The 23,941-nt window shown below is 36.6% G+C and overlaps 2 protein-coding genes across 2 annotated transcripts in view; one reads left to right on the top strand and one right to left on the bottom strand.

Annotated features, from left to right (window-relative positions):
• ARL13B (ADP-ribosylation factor-like 13B) overlaps positions 1-23,941 on the top strand; it is a gene marked incomplete at its 3' end in the record, with an annotated part of 35,768 nt that overhangs the window by 7,724 nt on the left and 4,103 nt on the right. Inside the window, exon 4 of the mRNA XM_010073183.1 lies at positions 22,023-22,128. Coding sequence (XP_010071485.1) covers positions 22,023-22,128 — 106 coding nt within the window. The remainder of the gene's footprint in view (positions 1-22,022; positions 22,129-23,941) is intronic.
• STX19 (syntaxin 19) lies at positions 7,543-8,421 on the bottom strand. The gene has a single exon (XM_010073182.1). The coding sequence runs from the start codon at positions 8,419-8,421 to the stop codon at positions 7,543-7,545; it is 879 nt and encodes a 292-aa protein (XP_010071484.1).

Genomic DNA, 23,941 nt, shown 5'->3' with positions numbered 1-23,941 from the left:
TGAAATAAACAAGGAGAAGCAGAAAAACAGGTGTAGTTTGTTTATTCTCTGCTGTCTGTAAGTGCAGAGATTTATCAGCACTTATTCATTAATGTTTTATTAATTACTAATTATAATCTTGAAAACTAATAAAAACCTAAAGTCTAAAGGCATGAAAATGAGTGAGCTATAACTTCAAAGTGTTTGTGTGCTGAAGTATGATGAAAGAGGTATTGGTGACTTGAACAGAATGAAACAATTAAAATGTTTATACTGGATATTCAGGTTTCTTAAGCATAGATTGAACCAATGTACCAAAATTTCAACAGTCAGCACTGAATTTTAGACTAACGTTATTTACCCTAACTTGTGCTATATGCAGTGTCTTGTACAATGAAGTGTATATAAGGATACTGCAAGATAGGATGCAAGTCCATTCTGGATTTTGAAGGCAGCAGCAGAAGTTGCTGTCTGTGCACTGTCAGGTGTATCACTGTGTGTGCCTAGCATCTGCTTGTCTTTGAAATATCCTGCTGGTTATACTTTTTTTTTCATTTTTCTTTTCTTTTTTTTTTTTTTTTTTTTTTTTTTTTTTTTTTTTTTTTTTTTTTTTTTTTTTTGTGTGTGTGTGTGTACTTCTGGTAGATAGTAATCAAAAAAGACAGAATTAACCTTTGGTTTTTGCGTTTTGTGGGCTTTCATCTGTCTGGACAAAACTAATTTTACCAGTCAGATCAGGGAAAAAATAAAATTTTTATGACTGGTAGCTAAGATGGACCTTTGAAATAAACCATTGCTCATCAGACAATTAAATTTGTGTCTTTGTAAAGGAACATTCCATTTATCAGGTTATCAATATCAAACTGGTGGCTGTGCTCTGCAATATTTTTGGTGCTGGAGTGGTAGCAATGGTAAGGAGGCAGGAATTTGCCTCTGGACAAGAATTCTGATCTGTCAGAGTTATCTTCCTACTACCTTTATAGCATGGACTACTTCAGCATATATAAAAGAAAACAGAAATCGAAAGAAATCAGAAATTCCTTGAAACAGAAATTGCATTCCCTGTTAGGTAAATTAATGCTTACTAGAACTTTCATCTTGTTTTACTTGTAGAGTTTCTGGTGTTCAGAACGTTAGGATTTGTATTAAGAAGAGTGCTGTTGTTGAATGCTTTTAGAGAGTTGGTTGTTGAATAATAATTCCAAGAGGAAATAAAATACAATTTGTAAAGCTCTGTATTAATGAATAAACACATTCCCTAACATACTCACCTTTTCTCACATCCTCTGACCTGTCTCACTAGTTCCTGAAGTTCTACCCTCTTTATCCTTCTCTTCCCTTCATTCAGCATTTCCTCTCTTGCTGGCTAAGCACATTCTGTGTCTGGTTGTGGTGCAACAAGCAAAGTACTCGGCTGTCTGTTGCTTATGAGAATAGGTGAAATGAATGAATTAAAACTAGTTTTGGTGTCTCTCTTCTACCTGTATTAATTTGATATTGGTCTACAACAAGGATATTGTAGGAGCTAACTGTCCTTGTAAAAATGGTCTAAAAAAGTAGTGGGGAAAAAAGCTTTTTCTACTCAGGTAAGCAAATTTTTATATGATATAATAGGTAAAATACATGCTGAATCATGAAGTTCCTTTATCTAAATATATCTCCTTTTTATCTTTAAAGATTTTTAAAAGAATATAACATATAATTTAGATAACTGTTTCTTCCTGTAAAAATGATGCTTATAGCTATGGGGTCTGGTTCATTATAGTAAAAACATCTCTGATAGTAGCATTTAAATAAAAGTATTCTCCAGTTGTTTGCTGTTATGTGATGGCAGGTTTGTCCACTGTTCTATATATTCATTCAGTGCTCTGCAGATTCATTCAGTTTCAAGATTTTCTCATTTGCTGGACTTGGAGGTGTTAAAAAAAACATAACACCACACCAGACAAACACCCCACCCAAAAAAACCCCAAACAAACAAAATAAAACAAACCAAAACAAACAACAATAACAAAAAAAAATACCAACCCACCAAACAAAAAACTACACACACAAAAAAAACAAGAATAGGAACAAACTTCAACAGTGATACACTCAATTGTCACTGGGAAAGGTTTGGGAGACTTTGACATATAATCCTTAATGAAAGTAGACAAATTAAACAATTTTTTTCCCATTTTGAACAGTGCAGTAGCTGTTTGTCTACACTGAGACACTTAGTCATTCACTCCCTCCCACTCTCCCCCCTGTTCTTTGGGGCTGTCACTGCAATGAGCCATACTGTGCATGTCGTAGCTGATTCACTTATTTCTTCTTGGAGAGAAACAGTTGCATGTCTTCCCTCTTCCTGAGAGGACATGTCTGTGTAACACTGTAGTTTGGTCAGATAGTAACGGTGTAGACCATACCAACTTTGGCTTCTCCTAATCAGGACGGGTCTCCAACATCAGCAGGTCTTGCACACTACGTGCCCTCAAGCTATGTCCCAAAAACTTTAAGTGTGTGATATCAGCATGAGCAATTCTTTTATGAGATACATTGCACTGATCGTTATTTTGGATGGCCAGAGGGATGTCACATGCAGCCCTCAAGAGACTGGGCTCAAGTGCTGTAGTGTGGATGTGACAAGTCCTCTGCAGAAGAGGATCTCCCCAAAAGCTCTTCACTCCAAACAGCATGTATGGGTGCCAGTCCACACCACTTTATCCAGGGATCAGAGCTTGCTCTCTGGCACTGTCCACCAAGACAGTCTGTTTTTAATTTATTTATCACCCAGGTGAGCAACTAAGTTAATGTGTGTATGTGGAAGAACGGGGAAGGAGAGGTGGGAGAAGAATTTTGGATGCGTTGTCCAGCTAGGATTATGATGTGGGCAGTGAAAGTGTTTTAGTCATAATGTATAGGGAGGTGTGCAAATTACGTCCTCAATTCTTTCATGAAGTATGTGGAAAATTATATCCACAACAAAAATCCTTGAAAAATGTATGTGTTTTGTTCTGGAAAAAGTAACTTTGTTTTCTTAAAAATCTTTTGGGTTTTTTTGTTTTGTTTTTGTTTTTTTAATGCTAGCTTTTCCTAGTAAGTATACTATTTCTGTAATTTCTTTGACTAAAAGAACATAACTCCAGAATATTTTTCCTATTTTGTTTTACACCTGCCAAAACAAGCAACAGGAATTTCTGAAAAACGCTAGGAATTAATGTCAATTTTCATCACTGCGTGTCTTTACAGATGTCTTTTGTTTGTAATCAACTTTATACTGTGAGTAGTGCTAGCAAAACACTGCCTTGAATTATCATGGGTAGATGAGTCTCATTTCACAATGAAGAACAGGATCAATTTTTAGAGAGTTTGAGATGTGATCTTCATTACAGAGCAAAGCAGAGTTGGAGTCAGTGGCCCCCTTTTCCTTTTGCCATCTTTTCTGCCATCCCAATCTACTGTATGATGGTGTGCCCTAATCTGGTAGCATGCCTAGGCATATAGCAGCTCTGCTTTTTGACAGAGGTAAGAAGACATGCTGCTGACAGAAGAAGAGTAAAGGGGAAGACAATTCTTGCTTCTCATCCTTCCTGATAAAGGAATGGATAGTGAGCCTGAGCACTATTCAGGGAGAAGTGAATAAGCTCCAAAAGCCTGCAAAGAGAGTAGGCTGAAGTATGCAAGGTGAGCAATAAGACTGGTACAAGATACTCTATATTACAGTAATATGGGGATATGAGAGTTCTGATATTGTTCAGTGTGATACTTGCTTCAAATTGAATTGTTACGGTGGCATCTTATTATTTACCACTGCCCATGGAGGTGTCACAGTACCATTTTAAGACAGTTTTCCTAAAGTGCTGATGGTATTGGCTGTTACTGACTCTTAGTACAAATTACTTGTAGATGTTAAACTTTATATTTGGCACTTTTTTTTACTGTTCAGTGTTGCTACTTAATTTATGTTTGCTTTGCTCATGTAGGCCTTGTTTAGCACTCAAGTGCTTAAGTAGTTAATCACTCTGTTATGTATGGGGAAATTGAGTTGCAGAAAATAAGACTTCTTGCAGTTCTTATGTTCATGGGTCAATTCTTCTGTCAGCATCCTCAAGACACATAGGTATGCAAGTTTAAATTTTCTTCTGTTTGAATTGTTTTGCCCTTGCTTTTATCAGAAAGGTGTATTTACACTTCATATTAAGTAGGCAGATGCAAGTACGGTTTTTGTTTAGTTTGTGGTTTTTTTGGAGGTTTAGTTTGACACAAAACACAGGCAAGAGGAAATACAATTCCATGTGCTATGGCTGATAATTTTATACCAGAGAGATTGCTGGCAGCTATTTTTTTAGTAGAAAGGTCTTTCTACATGTTATTTTGGCAATGAGGGATGGTACCTATTAATATTTCACATTTTTTATTGTAATTATAGCAGCTCTGCTTTAATTTGCTCTTCTGTATAACTATGTAACTAAAAAAAACAACAATGGAAAGTCATTTCAGTGGTTACTTCAGCCTGCATTTCTGCTGTTAATCATTTTGAATACTCAGTATCAAATTCTTATGATGTCAATGTAAGTTGTAGTAAATACTAATTACTTGCAGTTAATGGCACCTGTATTAAGAAAAAGCTTTCCACAAGTCTGTTTTTCTCTCCTCTCAGTTCTCCTGCAGTGTGCTATGTATGTTTCTGTTTTGCCATTTTCTAACCAATATGCAGCTGAAAACTACTTAGATTATTTACTTGTGTATGGATAGGCAGCCATGTTCCTGAGTATTACTGAAACTTGAGTTTTCTTCCAGGATTTAAAGTACAGCTCTCATTTAACCAGCCCATGCTTACTTTAAAGAAACATCTCTGTGGTGTGAAGAGGAAGGGCTAGCCCAGAAACACATTTTTCTCTCAGATAAGGATGCTTGTGTGAACACTCCTGCATGGGCAATGCTGTGTAAACAGTTTGCTGTATTTTGTTTTTCTCTTCTGTCCATGTTGGCTGCAATAATCCTTCACAGAAGTACCTTAATGCCTTTCTTTTTAAGGGCCCAGGAGAGAGGAAAGGGCTGCTATGTACCTTTGTTTTTAGAAAAGTAAAAATAAGAAAAGAAGATGGGGTGGTCTTTCTGTGTAGTGTGTATTTCTGTGTATATTATATATACATTTATATGCATACATATATATATGAAAGAGCTATAGCAGCTTTTTTCTCTGTATTACTTGTTGTCTCGTTTCTACTCTGCCCTTGCAATGTAAAGGTAACTTTCATATATGTAACAGTTAAGGGAGTTTTTTTTTTAATGGAACAGTATCACTGGTGTCATTACTACTACTACTATGCAAATAATCTTTTTCACTTTAAGTTTCAGACCTCTGATTGTACTTTGATAACAGTTAATTTCAGTTGAAATTTTAAGCTGGGGTGGAAGGAATCCAACTATTTATAAATACTGCAATGTGAAAATAATTCAGCAGTGCCTTTTGATAGTAGATTGATTTTTTTTTTCCCCCCCACTAGATGAAATTAAAGACAGCTGGCTCACTTAGTGTCTTGCAGAATTGCAGTGAAATTTGTTCTGACTTCTCTGACTGTATCCAGATATAGTGGTATTGACTGTGTCTTTACACAGCATAAAGGAGTTCAGAAATACATTCCTGGTTTGGTGTTTGGTTTTAGTGTTTGGTTTTTTTTTTTTTCTTTTTGGAAATAACTTTTTTGACTCAGTTGCATTGTTATTTTCTGTTAAATTACATTAGAGCACTATTTCTCATTCAGTTCCAAGCGGGGCTGGGTACAGGGCAGAAAGCAACCATTGGGACTATGGAAAGCAAAAGCTCTCCATATTTGCTTGCTTCTCTTCACTGCTGAAATAACTGCTGTGGCAAAATAAAGCAGTGGTATACTTCCTGTCTTGCTAATCCAGCTATTTCATAAAGAATATCTAGGGTATCTTCAGGGACAGGTTGAATCAATGGCTAGCTGCTCTGTTTTAGGTACTCAGCAGAGGTATTCATATTTACTGCTGTAAATCTGTTTTGCATACCTACATGAGGATCCTAGGCTTCTACAACTAGCAGAATTTCATGGAGCCATCTAAAGTTCTGGTAAACACTCAACTAGTTCTTCTGGCCACTCCTGTAGTAGTACAAATAAATGCGTGTCTTATACCACCACGTACGGTTCTGGACTTCCCATTACAAGAAGAATGTGAAGACAAATGTTGATTATGCTATAGTGAGTCCACACCCCTTGGAGAGAGATGCATTTGTTCGAATTTAAGACTAAGAAACTAAGGGAGAGATCTTCCTGCTGCCTACCAGTGAGGTGTGAAGATAACAGAACAAGGCTTTTCTCAGAAGTGTGGTGGTAGGATGAGAAGGGGTGGACAAGAGTGGAAACAGGAAAATTTCAGTCTTGATCTGAGCAAGAGTTTGAGCAAGCGGTTGGACTGGATGTCCTCTAAAGTTCCTTCCAACCTAAGTCATTCTCTGATTCTAGATAATGTTTATTTTTATAGATACAGATTATGTTTATTTTTATAAGGATGGAGTTATTTTTTATTACACTTTTTTCCTTCATTTTTGTACTAGCAAAAGTGAGACTGCAGAGGCAACTGCATATTTAGATAGGCTAGGCAGAAGTAAGAATGTGTCTTGTCACTGTGCAATAAGTTATCATATTCCCCTATCCTTGCCTGGTAGGGGTCTGTTTGTGTAGTTGAATAATGTAAATATCTCTATGTCAGTTTATTAGTGCTTGGCTTCTCAGCAGGCTGCTAATTGATGATGTGGTCTTCTGCTGCTAGTGATCTTTAATGTGTTCAGAAAATATCAGCTCAACACCTATCTGTAAGAAATACAGCATGGTGTTATTAAAATAAATAACCTGATGTCTGTTTTGCATTCCATAAGACAGTGCACACTGTCCTGCTATAACATGAGCATTTTTTCATGGTCTCGTGGTTCAAGTAGGTAAGTAAGCCTGTTAGTAACTTTTTTCTATAGAGGCACTATTGAAACGCTCCTGATAACTGTCTTCTGACTTCTTGTTTGGTTTAGGCATCACGTTCTGCATTGCTACTAGTGGTGTCTGCTTTATGTATAGATTTTTTTTTTTTTGGTAGAGTGTCAGATTCCTCGGAAAAAAAAACCTTAGAATTTGAACCAAATAAATATGAGTGCTAAAATACCACAAGGCAATTAAAAATACTAATTATTATTTTATAAAAGGTAGCTAGACCATTCTTATGAATCCTGTCTTTGAGATTAATAGTATTTTCAGTGCTTCCCAAAAGCACAAGTAGTTTGTTGACACATTGTTTTAGTTTGAGTGGAAGAACAAAAAAGCATCATCTGTGTCCTTTGAGCCTCTCCCCTAGTTCATGTGTTTCTTGAAGACCATAAAATTCTCTGTGTTCCTCTAACTCTGTTTGGAAAAACATATGCAGTTTTTCCTGAGAGCTCTGTAGAAGGGAAAATGGGAAGAAAAAGAAGCAATCAAGGGATCCTGAGGCTGCTTTACAAGATCAGTTTACTGAAGAGGAACCATTGGTATTTCAAACGGTTTGTTTTTGTTTTGGTTTTCTTTGTCAATTGCAGCATGGACAACACCAGCAGCAAACTGCTTTGCAAGGGTTTCTTTTTCGATACTTGACTGCAAGCCCAAATTTTTCTTTGGATACTTGAGTATATTCTTGAGTGCTGTTCATACACATTTCTATGTTGTTGATCATGTCCCCTTGCTCTTCCACCAGAACTGATATCTGGATAAAAAGTTCCTTTAAGTCTTTGATCTGGTTCTCCAGACTGACTAATTCTTTTTGTCTCTGTTCAATCTCCGAAAGCTGAGCTTTGGTAATTTTGGCTTCAGTGAGTAGATTTTCATTGAAAATCTCCCATTTTCCTTGTTGGAGCATGTCGTTGACTTCTTCCTCAGATACCTCTTTACCAGCTACTTCAAGCTGACGGACAATAAATCTTCTGCATTTCTCTTGCTTAGCAGTTATAGCATCGTTGTATGAGAGCATAGCATTTAGGTAACACTGGGATAAGAAAGCATGCTGCGAAGCTAGAATTCTTACAGTAGCACGTGATGGCCCATGTTCATTTTCAGCTTTTTTCACTGTTTTTGACAGTTCATCTAAACATTTCCGTATGTGCTCTGCTTGAATTTTTATTTCTCTTGCTATGTTGGATTCCTTTTTCAGAACACTGAATCTTCTCATTGAAGATACTAGGCTTTTTTGTTGTTGACTGAATTTATTAACTTCCTCCACCAGATTATTAATTTCATTCTGAAGTTTCTGGATTTCATGCAAGTGCCTTTCAGTTACGGGCTCTTTTTCATATATAATGGCCTGCTGTTCAAACTCTTCCTGCTCTTCTTCTTGTACAGTCCCACCGTTGTTTTCTCCAGCTATCTGTAGTTCCTTAGCTCTCAGTTTAAGCTCTTGGAGGCGGTCTCTCATGGTTTTCGTGTTCAGGTTTTTTTCAGTTTTTTTCCCCTCTTGCAACACAGGGAGTTAACTCCAACGTCTTTCTTGTTTCACTGTAATTAAAGTGTAACAACGATCAATGTTAGCAGTTATACCTATACATAAAAAGTAGTTTTGGACATGAGAACTACTTTCCTCTGCACAAAAGTAAAGTCGCTATGATTTGGAAGTGGTAGATATTCTGAACAAATGTACAAGATAGGTGGTGCCAGTTAATCCAGTTTCTGTAGCACTTAAAGTTTTTAATTTATCTTCAGATGGGTACAGTTACCAGTCTTCCCTCAGCTTCTTCACTATATTGCTTTTTCCACATACAGTGATTTGTAGCCCAAGCCCATTTTTGTGGTAGATTTGTGGTATAGGGTCCAGAACTTAAAGCAATGAAGAATATGACATAGAATCATAGAATGGTTAGGACCATGGAAAGGACCTTTAAGATAATCTAGTTACAATCCCCCTGCCATGGGCAGGGACACCTTCCACTAGACCAGGTTGCTCAAAGCCTCATCCAGCCTGGCCTTGAACACCTCCAGGGATGGGGCATCCACAACTTCTCTGGGCAAGCTCTTCCAGTGCCTCCCCACCCTCACAGTGAAAAATTTCTTCCTAATGTCTAGTCTAAATTTACCCTCTTTCAGCTTATACCCATTACCCCTTGTCCTATCACTACACTCCCTAATAAAGAGTCCCTCCCCATCTCTCATGTAGGCCCCCTTCAGGTACTGGAAGGCTGCTATTAGGTCCCCCAGGAGCCTTCTTTTCTCCAGGCTGAACAACCCCAACTCTTTCAGCCTGTCCTCATAGGGGAGGTGTGGAGGCATGTGGAGAGGGCTTTTGTTTTGGTGAGGAAGAGAGGAGTAACTCAAATTCTTATTTCATCATAATTCTTGATTTGATGAAAAGTAATCAACTTTTAAATCTTTTTGGAAATAGAAGTGAATCTGCTGTTCCATTTTTGGATTCTCCATAGGAAACACGCTTTAGCTCTTGCGGTTATGAGATAGTCTATCTGATGAATCAGAGTTCTGACGTGAATAAGCTACATTAGGCTTTCAAGTTTAGCCACACTGAAAAACCTTTCTCCGTTTTCCTTGCCTTCCTTTTGCCTGGGGAGTTAAAGTGATAGTAACTGAAGCAGTTAACTCTACAGTAAACCAAAACAACAGAATTCTAATCATTTAGAATGAAAATACAAACTTTTTTTTTTTTATGTCTGAGTTTTCATAGAGGTGGATCCCCATCACTAATGTTGATTGAAGCTTGAAGATTTTCTAAGGCTTTTTTGGATTACTGTCATCTATTCTTACATTGTCATTTGCAGTCTTCATAAAATTTATGCCAATATACTTTGTGCGTCATAGTGGGATACAATTCAGTACTGTTTCTTATTTAATGGAAAGCGGATTTATTTGTTTTCTACCGTAACTGTTGTGCAAGCTTTACTGGAGATGTAATTAAGAGAAATTTTCTATTGTGTGTGTTTTAGAAAATATCAAAGTTCAACTATTTTTAATTATAAGGAAGAAAGTATTTTCCTCAACTCTAAATGAATGTTTTCCTTGGACTATGATCAAGAATGGAAAATTTCAGTAAAAAGTAAAATGTTGGGACTAGAGGGATTATGAGATTTTTACTTGAGGTTTTCTGGTTAAGTCAAATGTATCTTTCAAAGGACTGTTCAAGCATAAATGTTAAACAGTACAGTAGTATCTTTTAGCTGTTTTCAGATATTTCAGGGCAGTCTTCTGAAATAGTAGTGTTTTATAGGTGCATTTCTTCTTAAACCCAATTCTAAAGGTTATATACCTTTGTTTTTTTTTTTTAGTAAGTAAGTGCAGTATTTCTCTATTTTATCCAAAAGGATGCATTTGTAATAACTGCAAAGGATCAGTCCAGTAACCTGTCACTATGTGAACAGTTTTGTTATGTTTGAACAACTTCTAATGATACTGCTGCGGTATCTCTGCTTCCTTATGCATATTTAAGTCCCTAAATAGATTTTTTTGCATAATATAAGTCATGGTGTTAAACAGCGTGAACACGTCTTCCACAGACTTAAATCTGTCTGCAGGAGGATTAGCTGAAAATCAAAACTTGAAATGCTGCAGAGATCAATTGTGATAAAGAACCTTGATATACTACCCTAGTGTGGATTTCCTGTACTGCTTTTTTTTTTTTTTAATGCCTTAATATCTGAATTTAATGTTTGTTGATTAACATCAAGAGAATCCGAAAAGCCTGGCAGTCATTAGAAGTTACATTAATGTACTGACTCTTGTGATCAGACGTGCTTGCAAGTAATTTATTGGAAGACATTACTTAGGGGTGAGGAAAATGCAACATGTATTAATTTTGTTACAGTAATTTGTCTTCATTGCCTAACTTGCTGTGTATCTCCCCACAGCAGAAGTCAGGCAATTTCTTCAAGATAACATTCTTCAGGAATGTTTCAGAGCTGCTTGGCAGCACCAAGACTGCCGCAGGGAAAGTTCAGTCTGGGGCATGTGAAAGGAACCAGGAGTGCTAAACAAGGCTTCAGAGAAGTGACCTGAAAATCTGTTTTAGTATAGCCTAACACATCTGTTGACCCGTGTTAATTTAGCACGGCTTGACAAGCCTATGATTAAAAGCAAGTTCTAAGGGCAACATTAATGCTTATGGTATGAAGTCACAAGACTTTCTTGTATCTAAGAGAATGCAAGTAATTACTGAAAAGCTCTAAAACATGTATGCAGTCATCCATTTACTCCTTCAGAACACAGTACAATTTCTCAAAAGGGCAGTTACCAGTTTTTCATATGATTAATCTCCTATGGTTTGAAAGTAAGTCAAACACAGGAGCATAAGAACTATACTGGGCTTCATATTCAATTTGTATATCCATTAATGATTGACATCTACTTTGCAATGTTTTGGGTGCATTGGTCTTGAAATAGCTGTATTCCTTGGAGGGAAAAAAAAAAAAAAAAATCAACAGAGTACCGAATCTGCAAATATTGTCAAATATCAAAATTGCAAAGAAGTAAGCAGAAAATACTTAAGATTGAGGTTAATTGATTTTTTTTTTCTTGTTTAAACATCAGTCTCACTAAAGAGTGGAATGTAAGTGACTGAACCCTAGTTTCATATCTTATATCGTATTGGGCTTGCCTTCAAAGCTGCCACTGAACATGCTTGCCAATAAATGTGGTTGATTTTACTGGCAACTGAAACACATGCTGGTTTCAAATAAATAAGGATGTCTTCCTGACAAAGATAACCTTGGAAATTGTTGGCTTGACTTCTTGAGTGTTCCACAACAAGCTTTGTTCATATACTGAGTCCTTGTTGTTGTCCTGAGTGTTTGTGTATATGTATAGGGGCATGCCCTGTTGTTCTTTTGATTGAGAGGAAAGATCTGTTTCCTTGAAGTTTTTGTCAATAGAGGGAGAAAAAGCCTATTCTTTTAGAGTTGAGTAAAGGGGATATGTGGACTGAAAGCACTCCAGTGACTTAGTGTGTCCCCTACATTCAAAAAAAGATTTTAAAAGATGATCCTTCTGAAGTGATAAAGTAGCACAGCCTAACACATCATCATCAGACTTTTCATTTTTCGAAGCTTGGAAAACCTGAGTTAAAACAGCTGAGAGACTGACTGCAGTAAAGGCAAAACAAGTCAGTCAATGGGAAAGCATTAGCTTGTTAAACTGTATATTCAAATTATTGATGGTGTTTAGAAATGGCCCTAAACCTGGAGAGCATCAATGAGGTTTGCCTATGTTTCTGACCATTTCTCAGTCATAAATGCCGCTGTGACATCTTTTATCTGAACTGTTACTGATGCTGAAACCATATGTTTGGAGCTGGAATCACAAGCTGCTAGCCAGTCTCTAATAAAACATAATCCATAGAAAAGGAGTTGCTCTAATGATATGGCTGCAATAACTTAGTCAAACTGACGTGGCGCTGTGCCTTCTCTGTTCATGCTTAGAAGCAATGTGAGATTGAAAACATAGACAAAGAACAGATAGGGCTACAGGATGGATTTGGGGAGGAGGTGGCAGGGGAAAGGAAGGGAAAGGAGGAAGAATGAGGCCCAGTTTTGCCCACTACCTAAGCTGTACTGAGAGTTCAAGGGTTACTGATGTGCTTTCACACACATATTTGGGGAGAAAAAATAGGAATGCACATGTGGCATTTCAGTTTGGTCACTCTGGCATACCTTATCTTCTGTAAAGGCTTACATCCCTACCACTCCCCCCTGCCTCCAGTGTTTTTATCATGCAGATCCACTGGTGTTTAAGTTTGTTCTTCTGGTAGACATCTTTATATATAGCTGATGGGTTCAGAAATGCAATTTTCATATCCTCGTCAAATACATTTTAAGGGTATTGCGAGTGTCTTTGTCTTCTGATAACTTTACTGTGTTGCTCATCACAGTTATGAATTTCTCCAGACAAACTGATGACATATGTGCTGGGAAAGTCTTTATAATGACAGTTACCTCAGTGCACTGACTAGGGGAATAATATATCCTGATGTCTGGACCACCATTATTAATCTGTCATCATGATAAAGTATGTCCTAAATTCCAAGATAATGAATTTGAAGAAAATGAAAATTTTTATATTATCCTCTCCATTTTTTTTAAGGGGGAAAAAAAAGTGAGTTGAAAGGTCCTTTTGCTTAATTGCAAAGCAGCCATATAGAATATGCTTATACCTATCTAATTTATCAGTAGACCCAGTAAACGGAGCCAAAAAATGAGATTTGTGCTGCATTACGTTAAAAAGCATAAATGGATATGTGAAGTAGGTAAGTTGATCATATGGAACTCTTGTTACTGGTTGTAATTAGATTTAATGGCTTCTTCTTTGGCTTTGATGAATTGTTTTATTTCCTCCCCACCCCCGAACTTACTGAAAATTCCCGTTGATTTTAATTTCCATAGTTTTGTATGCCTTCTTACATTCATTTTAACATACTGTGGTCCACCAGGAGAAGAGGACTTGCAGATACTCAAGGGACAGAATTCTCTCTTTAAGGAGCTCTTTGAGATGTATGATCTGTGTTCTGCATCACACTCCTTTCTTTATCTCTGCTGAAAGAGCTGCTTTTTTCTTTCTATGATTGCAACAAAAATAAGGGTCAGATTGTTTTCCTGGCAATTAAGGGCACTGGGTAGAAGACACTTTCAGGCAACATGTCCCAGAGGAATATTAGGTTACAGGTAATCTTATTTTCTTTTTAGATGTATTTTTTTCAGTCCATTTCCAGGATGCAGTGAACTTACATTATTGCTCTGTTATATGGTGCCAACAAACCCGTATAGCTGTTATTTTTGAGCACAATGGCTCTGAGTTATATTTGGAGTCATACTTTGATCTGGAACTTGATTATTGTTTTAAGTGTCTTAAGTTTAGCAACAAAATATTAGTGAGACGTATACCATTTAAATGCCTACAGTTTAAGATACTTATAATAGTCTGTGGGGAAAACTAGGAATTTGAGTTGAAATTTCAGTTTGCTCCAAAGGCTGTGCTCTCTTGTATGTTCTCACAAGAAGGAACTTGTTTGATGGTGTTTTGGAATCCTGCCCTATTGCCCAAATTTATATCTTAAGTAACTAAAGTAAGCAATCCTGCTACAGATTACATGTGTTTTCTCCTTTGTTTAAAAAGTTTCCTTTAACATTGTAAACAAACATGCTCAAACCAAGGATTATCACACAGTCAAGGTGGTTGGATGAAAATATCCTCTTAAAGCATCTCTGTCTTAAGATGATAGGTCCTTGGAAAAAACATATTTAAAAATAGGTCTAAGTGCAAGTTTCTGTTTGTGGGAAGTGTGGGAGTGGTTCAACAGAAAAATACCAGAGGCAGAGAGCTTGCCCTGGTTCCGAGCCTAAGAAAAGATGCCATTATATCTGGAAGGTAGCTAAATTGTATCAGGGTATATACAATATGATAGTGCAAAATCAGTAACATTTTCAGCACAGGAGACTTAAGTGCTAATCTCATACTTAACATTAAAAAATACTAATATGCAAAGGTCATTTATATTTGTCAGCCTTTGTGTTTGGGAAGTAACCTGTAGCACATTGCTTCTGGCATTACCTAGTAAGTAAGACTGAGGAAATCCATTCTGGTTGCTTGTCACCTTGAGACAATGTTACCCACCATAACTGCCATAAGGCTACCCAGTGAAACCAAAGTGCCCAGTATGCAGGAGCATAGAAATGGTGCATTTGAAGCAAGGCAGCTTGTGAGTTGCTCTAATTAGTGTGACATAGATCGTAGGAGGTGGAGAAATGTTGATACTGAGTAAAAACATGACATTCAAATGGTAACCAGGTCTGAGTATTCAAGGAGTTCATAAGATGGGTAAGAATGAGTCCAAAGTTGCTGGAAAAGTGTAACCAAATCATGCTGCTGGAGTAATCCCTCCAAGGGAGATGTAGAGAGGGAAAATAAACATTACTTAAAATAATTCAGATGTTCTTGGGCATACAGCCAGAAATCTGTAGCATCATCATGTTTTAGAAGGTGTAGCTGTCTTTTGTTGATTATATGATGTTGCATGATATGAAAAAGAATCCTGAGAGAGAAGAGAAGGGAATAATACAACGTATAGACTTTAGCATTAGTGGAGTGGAAGAATACAGCAGTTTGTCAATCATCTGCGTTAAAAGCTTTTATACTTTAAAAATCCCTGCAACTGTCAGTACTTCTCCTACATTCCAATTTAGAAAAACATGGGGTTTTTTGCTATTTTATTAAGTTTTGTTTCAAAGATGCACAGTGAATCAGTGGCAAATCTGAGGTTGTTTCTTGGAGTTTTGGAACAATTGTTATGAATGTGTGACCACAGATGTGGAAGACTTGAGGAAAAGCACCTACCACCATTTCCATGTCTACAGACAGCAATTCTTATGTTGCCTACTGATACTTTGGGTAATGGAAGGTGGTGAGTTCATGCTCTCTCACTGAAAGAAGTCATAGTTACAGTGACACATACTGCACCTGCAAGTCCTGACTGACAAAACAGTGATCTCACTCCACAAATCAGATAGTCTGTAGATTATTCTCTGGAATTGGGAAAGTAAATGGAGTATCCCTTGATTAAAAGCAAAACTGAATAATTTATTAAATGTTTTAGTGGTGGTTTTTTTCACCTATTAAATGAGATATTTACTGTCAGTAGTGCTTTTTAAGAGACCTCAGAAAGAGAGAAGTAAATGTATACATTGTAATTACCTGGGTTTATTTGTTTATTTCCAGCAAGAATAGTACTAGAAATCAGCCCCTTCACTTAATTAGCTGGTGCAAATATGATTTTTTTTCTTTCCGTCACAGAAATCCAGAAAGAAAATCATAATCTCCTCTGCTAAAAGATCACATAATTAAGGTCCAGAAATTGATATATTTTTAAAGCATTATTTGAAAATAAATTAGAAGAAAGAGAAGGGTCTTCAACAGGATAGAGGACAGGTGAAATTCTTTCCATTTAATAGGATATATAGTTTGAACTCCTAGTTAACGACTTTGTATTGCCATAAATCAGTTTCAAGATTTTTATCTTCCTGACAGTAGAATTGCAGGCTCAAAATTTGTACTGTGCTGCAGCACCTCACCTACTTTACATTCCCTTTTCATCTCTGTCAGACTGTGTATCTACATATCACAGCCTTGGAACTCACCTGTAATAAATGTAAGGATTTCCAGGCAGCTTTTTAAAAAACGTATCTTACAGGCAACTTTGACTAAATAACTTTAATTAGGTATTGATATATCAAGGTGAAATAGAGTATAAGAAAAAAAAAATATTTACAATTTTTTTTTTAGTGTTGTGCAAAAATATATGGCAATATAATTTATTGTCATTGCTTTTGGAATTGCACATCTGGAAGCTGAACATACTATTCTTGATGTAACTCAGACATCTGTTTGGATGCAGCCTATTTGATCTATAGGTATGATTAAACTGATGGCAGAGCAGAGTGTGTTAGAGAAATATGTTTTCAGTAATAGGAATATGATTCAGACCAGAGGTGAGAATGAAGCCACTTAACCAAAATGAAACCAATTATAATTGCTGACATTCTTGTGACCACTTCAAAAGGTAATAAGAGAATGAAGTTGTTCTAGAGTTGCCTAGAGATATTACAAACAGGATGAGTTTAGAATCTTATTTCTAACTATTCCTCTTATTTAAGTGTGACCTGGAGGAACTGTTTAGGGAAAAGGTTAAGTCAGAGAAATGTCTCATATCTCTCTGCAACTGCATGAAAGCAAACTCTTCATTGATGTTTGCAGGCAGAAAATCTTGTAGTACTTTATTCACCAGTTTTTCATTATAGCTTACCCTAATACTCAAAAGATTGCTTTGCATAAGAATTGAACACATGAAAGGCAAACTAAAGAAATGAAATAGGCCATCTTATTTGAGAAAGAGAGAGAGAATAAAAAGTTACAGACAGGTTTGTAATTGTTGTTAACAACCCAGAAGGGCAGGGGCTTAGAGTGCTAAAGAAGAATGTAGTTTAAGATCTGTTGACACCCACCATTTGGATTATTTCATGTAGTTAAAAGCTTTTAAAGGCAATCTGCAAAGAATCTGCAGAAAGAGGGGGCTCAGTGCCTTACAGTCTCCATGGGAGGCTCAAAACCATTGGCTCGTTCTCCTATCTGCTTGTTTGCTAAAAATACCAAGAATTTTGCTTTCTGTGACTTCCTTGAAAAGCTAACGAACTGCCGGTAACTGAAGAGGAAAGAACAAATCTGACAAACTGACATCTTTCTGCTTGTTTGTGGATCAGGAGTTCGGTTTTCATGTAAGCAAAACGTAAAGAGACTAACAAACCTCTTCTTGCTCTGTCTGCTGAGGCCTTGCTTTTCTAGGATAAAACATCCTACTGATTGCTGTCCACAGGATTGCCCAAGAAAAAAGTGAATAGATGAAAGATGAAATTTCTGAAGGAAAAAAGGTAGAGCAGCATTTTTAAATAGAAGATTGACTGTAGACTGAGGAATACGGCATTGTTCTTTCCCTTGTGTGGACTGTTATTAAATTCAAAGGTTCTGTCTCTTCTTGTTTTCCCAGGACTGCTAATTTAGTCACTCAAAACTATGACTTCTTGAAGTAGCCTTAAAGATTACTGTTCTTGATCTTAGATAAATCATTCTTATAAAGTTACATTTTCCTTAAGTTCCTTAATCATCTTGATAGTTCTGATGCTGTAGTATTTTGACCTCAGGGATGCTTTGCTTTTTGTTAATTTTGATGGCCACCATGTAGTTTTGACCCAAAATTGTGGGTTCATGATAACTGAGTCTGATTAAACTTAACCCCCAAAGCAGCATCTCTGAGACACTTTTACAGATTACACCTCCCCTAGTGTGTACCTTCTACAGTATTTAGCTTTCAGTGTTATGCTTATGTATAAGAATCCCACACAAATGGAGAGAAAGGCATAAATTGGAAAGTAACAGTGTTTAAAAAAACCTCCAAGCCTGCACAATGAGAAAACAAACACCCGCACATGCACATCCCCTGCCACAAAATACCCTCTTCTCAAATAAACCCCTTCTGTAACAGTCCTTGGACTTTTGATGAAAGCTGAGATACAAATGTGTCCTTGTCATACTGGCTTTTTTTTTTTTCCTCCAAATCTTTTGGATTGTAAAGTAAACTTTAATACTGATTCGTTGTTTTTTTTTTTTCTTTTTTTTCTTTTTCCTCTCCACACAGTAATTTACATTTTAGGAACAGGTCAAGGAACACACATAGTTTTCATTCAGACTTTGTTTTTCTCTGGCATGTCTTCTGGCTTCTAAGAGAAATATTGTTACCGAACTGTAGATGTCAGTTGTGCCAATGCACACATACACTCCCTTTCTACGTTGTTTCCCATGAATCTTAATGTTCAAAAGCTCTCTAGTTGCTCAAAAAAATCCTACTTGATATAAAAGCGGTTGGTGCCTACCTTTTCTTTATTTTTTGTGTAAAGCGAGTTTGTTACACTAAAAAGGTTCCAAATATACTCTATGTGAAATTGAAATAAGCCAAGCATGATTTTATATATGAAAGCATCTCACTCAGCAAACTTATAATAGACCAACAGACACTTTCCTGTGCTTTCAAGTATGTTTTGATATATACCTCCTACAGTTTTTTAAGCATGAAAAATTGCTATGTATGAAGTTCTACTGACTTGGAAAATTAAAATTAAGGTCTATCCTTTAAGATAAGTATGATGTATTCCCTAAAGAAGGATGTTTTATGCATAAAACCTAGCATTCCTGTGCATGAGCGGCAGAGCTCTGAGACTATATTCACCCAGAGAAATCCAATTCTTTGCAGGGCAGACACCCATTATTTGTATGTCTTGACACTTAGGCACCTTTCCATTCTAAACCTTCTTCTGATATTTGCAACTTTGTAAATATTAAATAAAAGAAAAGTCTTTACCTTTTAATTTTGTGCTGGTGGTGCTCTGTTTTGTCCTTTAGAGAGGAACTCCTGAGGGTCAGCTTCAGTATAATCTGAAAAACATTGTTTTGAATATTTGCCGAAGTATTGTCTGGAGTGGCATTCCATTAAGTATTTTCTGCATGCCTGCTGCTTCTAGTTCTTAAATAGTTGTCCACGGGTTTGTCTTCAGGAGAGGTGGTGTGAGAGAGAAGCTGACTTCTGCAACTGGAGCAGACAGGCAAATTGATTACTTTCTACTTGGGGAATCTGGTTCTGCCTGTTTGAAACCCAGCCTTGCTGAGAGGCGGATCACTGCTGGACCTGCCCAGTTTCAGGAAGTGTCTAGGAGCAGCTCCCTAGATAGAGGCCTTGTAAGCTGAAAGTGGAGCACTGCCTACCTGTGAAGTGCAAGTGTAAGTGCAGAGATTGCTTGCTTCTGTGATGAAGCATGAAGGAAAAGGAAGCAAGGCTAGGTCATTCATACATTTACTTGAAAGGGGAATAAAAATCTAGGATTATAATACCCTATGTGACAGTCAGTACCTTAAAATATTTTAACTCATTTTATGAGTTTGACCTAAAGGCTGAAGCAGGACAGGAGTGTACAGCAGGAAATGTATGACCTGTGCTATACCACTTCAGTTCTTGAGGAGCATTTGGAGACAGCTATCTGGATGCACTGTTCTTCCAGATACAGCACCTTGACTGTATTATTATTATTTTTTTTTAATACAGTCAGTATTGGAAAAGGAGTACTGTGGAGAAAGTGGAAGCTAATTGACCAGAAAGACAAATCATATGCCTTTCAAGATATTAGAAGTTAAAAATCAGTAGCTACTGAAAGTTAGAGGATATTAGTGTCACACTCACACTGAGCTATGCAGTTTGCCAACATTTAATTCTGCTTCAGTTGTTCTTTGTAGAATGTGCAGTCCAATAACATAGTAAATATTGCAGTTATTTAATCTTGAGGTGAGAAAGGAATAGGCTGTGGAAACAAAGTCTGTGTTTGGAAATATTTTCTTCAATTAGATCAAGATAGGAATTGACAGCACTGCTGAGGAATGCTTTTTGAGACTAGAAGGCAGTGCAAAAAGTTTTTTTCAGATTGTGACAAAGATAGGTTAAATGAAAAAAAAAAAAAAGTGGAGATAATTGTTTCCAGTCTTTTAATTACTTTCCATAGCTTTCTTGAATTTCATTTCAGTTTTCTGCTGTTTTAGCTTTGGTCCAGTTTCATAGCCTAATACTGAGTGAACATTACTTGTTTAGCTGGTTGGTGAGAAGGAATAGTGCCAGAGTATCAAAAGCATATTGAAAAATGCCATAGCTTCTGTATATACATTGAACAACAGTTAGGATATCTCTGCACTAAATCATGCAAAGTGTTGTAGAGTTACTGTTTTTACTGAGAAATGGGAATGGATTATCAAAGCAGGGTGGGGGTGGGAAAAGCCTTGTTGTGCCCTTTCTAGCTCTGCAGGCCAGTCAGCAAAGTTGATCATCAGTAGGATGTAGGGGTTTTTATTACCAAGCTGATGATAAATATGTGAACTGTTTGGACTGCAAATAGTTCTTAAGACTGATGAAGAATGAGGGTGGTGAGGCACTGGAACAGGTTGCCCAGAGAAGTTGTGGATGCCTCATCCCTGGAGGTGTTTAAGGCCAGGTTGGATGAGGCTTTGAGCGACCTGGTCTGGTGGAAGGTGTCCCTGTCCACGGCAGGGGGGTTGGAACTAGATGATTTTTGAAGTCACTTCCAACCCAAACTATTCTATGATTCTATGATAACAAGAGACAAACACATGACTTGAATACCCTTGAGGTCTTTTCCAACCTTTATGATTCTATGACTCTATGAGAAATCATGTTTCTTGAGGGTCTGAGAGTTGTATAAGGAATACACAAAACTTGACAAAGGGATCAAGTCAAAAAAGAGTTGAACACCTAGCCTTGAACACCTCCAGGGATGGGGCATCCACAGCTTCCCTGGGGAACCTGTTCCAGTGTCTTGCCCTGGTTTTGTTTGTCTGTTTAAAATATCATTTTGTATTTCTGTCTAAATGTCTCCATTTGTCACTAAAATTTGCTTGTAAGCAAACTAAATACTTAGGTGAACTTAACGCTTGTTAATCTTTTTCTGACATTTTCTACATATTGCTTCATATGCACTTTTCTTTTGCTTATGAAGATTTATTCTTCTTTGTATAGAATGCATTTACTAGGATAAATGCACGTTGCATTTGTCAGGGAATGACTGAGATTTTAGCCCGTTTTCCTAAAGAAGTGAGACATACATGGTCATGATGCCTATAATGCATCCTGCCTTCTTGGATGTTGACCTATTTAAATCTGTTTTAATCAAGAAATTGAGGTCTGAAGTATAGTCAAATCATGGATCAGATGCAGTTGTGGACTATGTGGAAGACAACTCTAATCAAGAATAACAGTAACGCCAAAAATTAAGACATTTATTTTCTTGAGTCTTCTTTCCTACTACACCTCCAAGAAATAAGGCAATGATGACTCTCCATACTACAGGATACTTATTTTGTAAGCTATGTGTTTTATATACAACTTTTTTTCTTTTCCTCTATTTAATAATAAAGTGTGGTTTTTAGAGCCATTCATGCCAGTTCTTCCCTCCAAGCTTTGAGTTTTACTTACAAAGAGCAAGTTCAAAGCATTACATAACAAGTTGTTTGGCATCCGAGAGAAGTTCTGGATAGCAGGGAGACCTAAGATGTTCTGGCAGTACATCTGGGGAAATGCATATGGCGTGGGAAGTTGTGAGGTTTTGGACTTTGATTCAGAGACTCCAACAGATTGTGCAGTGTAGCTTTAGATGTAGAATGGTATTGTCTTCTACATCCATCTTATTAGCTATATAATTGTTTTGTCTATGGGTGTTCAGTAATTATTTAATATTCGTAGCTGCTGAATATAGTGCATGGACTAACACGTTTATTAAGTAGAAAGAACAAATAAGAATTAAAGCTTAAACCAGGCATTTTCTCTTTACTTTCTCCTTCTCTTCCTACTTTTGTCAAAAACTTACCTTTGGGAGATGTCAGAAGTTCTTACATCAGGGTTCTAAGTGTTTCTTTTGATCTTTTCTTTAGGCTGGCAAATAAGCAGGACAGAGAAGGAGCTCTGCCAGAAGCAGATGTAATCGAATCCTTATCTCTGGAAAAGCTTGTCAATGAACACAAGTCTCAATGTCAAATTGTAAGTATATTTTAAGTTGCTTCATTTTCTTATATATATGCAGTGTTTGCAATAAGGTGGGGTATTGTGCCTCATCGTGTAAAACTGAAACTAGAACCCTGCAATCCCAGGAAAGATACAGTACATATATCTGTTTTGCAAGCAATTCTACTGTTCACCTTGATGTTCTGCTTATGGACCTGTCGAAGGAATCTTTATAACAAGGTTTTCAAAGTGTACCTGCTGGTCCAGTCTGAAACCGTGTAAGAAAAATTAATTGCTGATGTGGTTTAAAACTTTAGTTGGACAGCAAGTTTAGTATTCCACCTTTTCAAAAAAGAAACAGGAAATGGAATTTGCCTACACTGACATTTGGGAAGGACCACTGTTCACATGTGGTGTTTGTCTCATTTCTGTTCATAGCTAAAACCATCAGGGTGAGTTACCATCTGGCAAACAGTAAGAACTTAATCTAATTCCTAGTGCATCTAATTCTCAGCACAGTAGTCATCAAAGAATGCTGTTAGAGCTAGTTAATATCTGTCCTAAAATAACTACATTTCAGGTGTAGTATTCACAGTCATGTTAAAAAAAAAAAAAATAAAAAAGGGGAGGAGCGGGGAGAGAGAAGCCAAAAACAGAAATCTATATGAAGGCTACTTAATATTGGTCGATATTTCAGATAATTTATCCAAATCACTAGTCCTTGCAATTTTCTTTAAGCCTTTGTTTTAATCAGCCAGTTTGTTAGTTAACTATTTGTGATCTTTACTTTGATAATCTTTTTTCTAATTGCAATAAGAAACATTTTAAAAGATAATGAGAGTTATGCTGTTACTAACAAAAATTTAAAGGCAATTTTGTAAAACCATTCTATCTGGTATTTGGGTTTTAAAATTTAAAAAAGACTTTTAATTCTCTAGGGAGAGTTGCAAAATTCATAGGGTAGTACATATTGCTATTGTTTTCTCTAGAAAGTTAGGTTATAGCAGGGCAAAGCTATGTTCGTTATGTTATGACTCTAAGGGCTTTTCAGCCCGTAGATTTTGCGCTATGCATATATCAATAGTAACAATAAAAATTGCAAGTTCACTTTTTTTTTCCTGAGGGACTTCTATGGCAAAAACATTTTCTTGCAAAGCATTGTCAATATAAAAGACCTGAAAGATTCTAGTGTATTTTTCCAATACTTTAGAATTATTTAATTGATGACATGTTCCAGTAAAATCCTGTTCTCTTCGTGCATTTGTATCTTGGATGTAATCAACAAAGAAACTAGATCACATACTCTAAGTCATTTTATCTGGAAGCAGCTGGCAGTTTTATATACTCAAACAGGCAACTTCTTTACCAGGCTCATAAAAGGTAAACACGGTCCCAACGTATTTCAGTATGATGACTCATGGGGTGAATGTAAACACAGGCATTATGAAACAATTTTTAAATAAAATGAGGCAAGGACCTCATTTGTTCTTATTCTTATAATTAGTATTTTTCTGGATCTTTAAATTTCTCCACTAAATATTAAAGCAAATGGAAGGAGTCATTCGTCTCACTGTCACACAAGGTCAATGAGAATGTCCTTCATTGTTTTCTTTTTTTAATATATCTGTATATTCTGTATTTCTAAATCTCTATATTTGATAAATGAAATACAGTAATGATAATCTTTGTGCAAACCTAGAATAAAATTGCCCCAGTTCTGTATGTTGTTTTATCTTAATTTTCTCAGAGAAAAAAGGTATTATTGCCTATACATCTTTTCCTTGATTAGCTTCTGCTGGAGAATATTGTAATGTTCCATAGTGAACAACACTCATATTTGAACTTTAAT

This window comes from Pterocles gutturalis, unplaced genomic scaffold, assembly GCF_000699245.1.
Source record: "Pterocles gutturalis isolate BGI_N339 unplaced genomic scaffold, ASM69924v1 scaffold6337, whole genome shotgun sequence".
Classification (NCBI taxonomy): domain Eukaryota; kingdom Metazoa; phylum Chordata; class Aves; order Pterocliformes; family Pteroclidae; genus Pterocles; species Pterocles gutturalis.
Note: the sequence above shows the minus strand (reverse complement) of the source record. Positions and strands in the feature narration are given on the sequence as shown.